Raw genomic sequence first — 5315 nt, 5'->3', positions numbered from 1 at the left:
GCATCAATAATCGCACTTTCTATTAATGTTGTCCTTGATAAAATATCAATACAAAAAACTGAATATGTCCTCATTTCTTGTGAATATGAATGATCATATATGCATGTCCATCGTGTTATTCCCAAATTATGATCATTACATATGCATCCAATGGAATAATTGTCCAGTAAATATTTTTGAGATGGAATGCGAATAGTCTCCAATGCAATGTCACCAAATAAAGGTCATAATTATCAATTCAAAGACAAATAAATAAACTGTTGATGAACTTTATGGTGGCTTATGAAGAATTAACTAGAGGGTGAAATATTTTGGGTTGTTATAAGTCTGTCAATATCACCTTGGTCTTGGTTAAATCATCCTTCGTTCCCTAATCGAATATTATCAGTTGCTAAAGTCATTGCAAAAATGAACTTACTGTTTAATTTATTTGATTCCTACATTTATCTTTAAAAGGTGATATTTAATAAGTTTAAATTTGACTTCCTTAATTATGAGAGGTAACATCTAGTAAATTTAAAATTTAAATTTCAATATTTGTAATTTTTTTTTTTATCTTTAAAATGTGGTGTCTTTTGTATATATATATAAAAAAGAAATTGGTGATGATATGTACATCACTAAATAGCTTGGGATAACTTTACACCTAAACAATGCTCAGCAAAATAGGGTTTCTAACAAACGAAACAACCAGCTCAAGAAAAGGACACAATTTCTTTATAATTAAAAAAATGACAAACCTGTCGTCAGAAATATATATTGAAACATCTAAAATAGTAAAATAGAGGAAATTCTGTCTCAGAAAATGGTCGATTTTGGTATTAAATGATGATTTACCACGACTAGTCATCAGTATTACAATAATTACAAAAATAGTCATTTGCTTTGGGAGGAAGAGAGACAAAGATAAGTAGTGCTTATGCAATAAACTAACTATGTGTATATGCAAAATTTGGAACTTCGATTCTAGAAGAGCATTGATGCATATTTTCAAGCTCAGTAGAGACATGCATCTAGGATTTTCCCAATTTTTAGATGCAAAAACTCCTTGAAACTAGTTGATCGGCAACTTAGGAGAAGAAGATTTTGCGTAAACTATAGCAAACATAATATTGCCTTCTGTTTTCTATATAAAGCCTAGATTGCTTCATAGATTTTCTTAAATATGATGTGTCAATGAATGCAGTGGCAACATCCATCAAAGCTTGGAATTAGTTCCTTTTCTTCTTCTTTTTTTTTTTTCCTACAATGTGTTCATGCAAGTGATGATTCTTTTACAGAGATATATGTCATCCTACGTGAAAGGTCGAGACACAAACGTTACGAGGAGCTTCCGACCGATAAGAAATCGATGAAGGAAGCCCCAACCTTGCTCTGCTGTTCCATTGCTTCCTGATCTACCTCCTCATCATCTCTCCTGGTGTTGTCTGTCACTTCACTTTTGTTGGAGTCCGTATTTACTTGAAGGAAATCATAGAATTCAATTGGCTGATTTTTGTCTGCAATTAATATATATATATATATATAAAATGTAAATAATGTTAATTATTTGGTAGAGGAAAGCAAGAAACACGTCACATCTAGGTTTATACGGAAATATATATAAATTACGAACCTTCAGTGATTTTAACACAATGGCTTCGATACTGAGCGTAAAACTGTTTGAAAACATGAGGAGAATAAGTGTGAAGGAATCCTTGCTTGTATTTCTGGAAAAGTGGGGCAAAACTATTAGTTATCTGAGAGTGAACAGCTTGATCTAGTAGTTTAGAGGAAGGTTTTTTGCCACTGGAAAGTGATCTTTTGGCATAGAGCCTGGATCGTTCTCTGTATCTACGAGCCATGATGACATGCCAATGGTTCTTGACGGCGTTATCAGTGCGACCAGGGAAAAGCCTGGCAATAACAGCCCATCTATTTCCATGGATCCTGTGAGAAGCCAAAAGCCGTTCTTCTTCCTCTTCCGTGAAAGGGCTTCTATTTATTCTCGGATCCAACTGATTGAACCATCTCAGCCTACAGCTTTTTCCTGATTTAATAAAAAATACGCATATGTTTTTCCTTGGTTAATTACTTTTATTTTTATTTAGCAACAAAGAAGGCATGTGGGGTTTTGGATGTACTGTTGCTGAAATGAAAATTGAAACCCTAACTAGACAAAAGTAGATTTTGTTAACAATTATAACTAATACATGAATAATAGGTAGAAGAAAAATTTATAGCACTAAAAAGGGAGGGGTAATTAAGAAATGAAATACATATAGGATATGGATATGATTTTGGAGTTTCACCTGATCTGCCTTGAAGCTTTTCGGCTATGGCGTTCCAATTCTGAGGGCCATAGCGTTCCACCAACTCCCGGAGCCTTTCATCTTCAGCAGGCCTCCAGTGGCCTCTGGTGCACATGATCTGATCTCTGCTGATGAATATTTATTGCAACAAGCAAGCAAGCTATAAAGCTTAAAGATCCAAGCAACCCCTGGCTAGCTGTCGGTTATGCCTAGCTAGCTATATGCTGATATTCAATATTAATTGCTGTATATGGAAGGATCTCGAAAGAAATTAACTTGGTGATGATCTTTCACTTTGTAAAGTAAGAATTGAAGGTAGCTATTGGAAAGAAACATAGAAATGAAACAAAAAAAAAAAAAATTAAAGGGTATTGAAATCGGATAGAGGAAGAAGAGAAAGAGATAGTTGCGGGTTGGCAAACAAGACAAGAAGAGAAGCGATGAGATGAGATAGAGGAAGAAGGGAGGGGTTTTCCGTTAGAGAGTTGGAGGGTTTGGAGAGAGCCGTAGCAGCGATTGATTGATGCAACGTCTAGGCTAACAAACGCTTGTAAGTAATCAATAAACTTTTCACACACAAAGAAAGAGAGGTTGCTTGGTGGGGTGAATTTCCTTCTCCTTTCAACATCCTTACTACTTTCTAACCTACAACCTCTACTTATAACCCACCTAGCTACCAATTTGCATTCTACACATACCCTTTTTCTTTTCTTTTTTCTTAAATTTCCAATTATATTTACTAATTACTTACTATATATATATACACTAAAAAACAACATTGTCATCCTTTAATTTATCAAAGATCAAGTACTAATTTTAATACTCCCAAGTTCCAAATAAAACATAGTATTAAGAATAATGAAAAATATATATTGATCAAATACAATTTAAAAAAAATGATTGGAATCATGATACTTGAACGGAGATATACATATTTGCAGTTCTTGAATGGAGTTAATTAAATACTCGGACTCCTATGTAATTTTCTTGTTATTGTAAAACTAATTGATTGCTTTGATACATGTAAACGTGTGTATATATATATATATATATATATATATATATATATATATATGTGTATGTGTATATGTGATAACATGCAACAATAAAAATTGTTTTTATTAGATATTAATTTATAAAGAGTGATTATTTGATACATCATCAGTAAAATTTTTTTATTTCATAAATGTATTTAAAAAATTAATACATATTTTATTTATTTAATTAATTATTTTTATTTTTTAATATAACTTAAACGAAATATATCTTACCCTATTAATCCGGCCGATAAAGACTAAAAAACTGCACTACTCATATATTTAATAATTTCTCATTCATAAATTACGTGATGGGCATGTATCGGAGGTTTTCAGGTTTCTGATAACCTTTCAGACCTAACTAACACTAAGCTTCAATTGGGATATGTGTAAGGACTACTGCACGTGGACACTTTGCTATGGGCTTTCTTCTCTAAGATTAATTAACTACCTAGCTAAAACTGTTTTTTCAGTCAAACTAATGCAGCCCCCAATACCTTGTTGTAAAGAAGGAAAAATCTCAAAATTCTTCTTCATTTCTATCCGCCACACGTGTCCAAAACCTAATTATAAACGTAATACGAAAGTACTTTTAGGTAACGGTTGGTATAAGTGATCATTTCAATTAAATAATCGTATTTGGTATATATTTAGTAATTTTATGTGTACGTGATTTTAGATTATTAAGAGTAATTAGATTATGATATTGGAAAATGATGTAATTTTTATTCAAAAAAATAAAAAAACTTTTATCAGTAAAATTAACAATTGTAAATATTATTCATTTAATATCCAAATTCAAAACTTGTTTCCTCTTAAAATTATAATTATTTTATATTATAAATTTTAATTTATATTTTAAAATTAATATTCATTATAATAAGTTCAAAAATAATTTGTGTTTTTTTTTAATAGTTAATATATAGTATAATCTTTTTAATTTTCTTTTATTATGGATTCAATAGATTAGTTTTATTTTTTAATTCAAATATTTCTTTAAATAATTTATATTATAAAAGTTAGTTTATTTATCAATAAATATTTATTAATTTTATAATTTAATTATATTTATTATAAAATAAATAAAAATTTACTAATATTTTACAAATTATTATCTTTCAATAACATTAAAATCATTAAATTATATAACTATTACAATATGCAGGTTTATTTTCATACTTTAATCAAAAGTAATATTTGATATTTAGTAATATCAAATATAATGATCTACAATTATTAAGTATTACTGATTATTAATCAAATAAAGTGATTTCAAATCATGAGTAATAAGATTATTTTAGTAATAAGATCACTTTGGTTATTACATTATCACGATAATCTTATAAAAAATATCAAATGCTACCTTAACGATAATTTAATTGTTCAAAAAGTAAAAACACAGAATCAATTAATATTAAAATTTGACACACTCACTCTTTGGATGAAAGAGAAAAATAAAATAAAAAATGAAAACAAATAGAAAAGAAAGTTATGTTAACTATAAAAATAGTCAGTAGTTTTTTAATGAAATATTTGAATATTTTCAGAACAAAATTAATTAGAAATACTTAAATTTTATGGCAAATTATGTTTGATTTTATTATATATTTAATATGATGTAATTTGAATTTTTGTATAATTCATCAACTGAATTGATGTCCCTTAATTCAGTGATACAAAACTCAATTAGTTAGTACTTTGTTAACAATATAGATAACACCCATAAAGACATAAAAGATATAAGAGTTCGAATTTCATTGCTTACAATAAATTTTTTTTTTTTCAAATTACTGCCTCCTATGTAAAAAAATATACCAAAAAAATTACTTTCATGAGGAGAAAAGGAAGAATGTAAATTTAGCAATCTCCAAATTTGATTGCTCAATCGAAGGCCATGTGGCCTCAATTGGATTCAATTGGTGCATGAACAATTTTTTTAATATTCAATAATCAATATCTATATAACATCTATTGGATAATTTCTTGA

At 28.8% G+C, this 5315-nt stretch overlaps 1 protein-coding gene across 1 annotated transcript; it reads right to left on the bottom strand.

Annotated features, from left to right (window-relative positions):
• Positions 1 to 795: 795 nt before the first annotated feature.
• MYB54 (myb domain protein 54) lies at positions 796 to 2903 on the bottom strand. The gene is made up of 3 exons (XM_022881231.2): positions 2292 to 2903; positions 1616 to 2029; positions 796 to 1499 (listed from the first exon to the last, which is right to left on the bottom strand). The coding sequence occupies exons 1-3, from the start codon at positions 2404 to 2406 to the stop codon at positions 1321 to 1323; spliced, it is 708 nt and encodes a 235-aa protein (XP_022736966.2). The 5' UTR covers positions 2407 to 2903; the 3' UTR covers positions 796 to 1320.
• Between the last annotated feature and the right edge of the window lie 2412 nt (positions 2904 to 5315).

The sequence above is a fragment of the Durio zibethinus genome, chromosome 11, assembly GCF_047325235.1.
Source record: "Durio zibethinus cultivar Kanyao isolate XHJ-2024 chromosome 11, ASM4732523v1, whole genome shotgun sequence".
Taxonomy (NCBI): Eukaryota; Viridiplantae; Streptophyta; class Magnoliopsida; order Malvales; family Malvaceae; genus Durio; species Durio zibethinus.
This window is presented reverse-complemented; position numbering and strand designations above follow the sequence as displayed.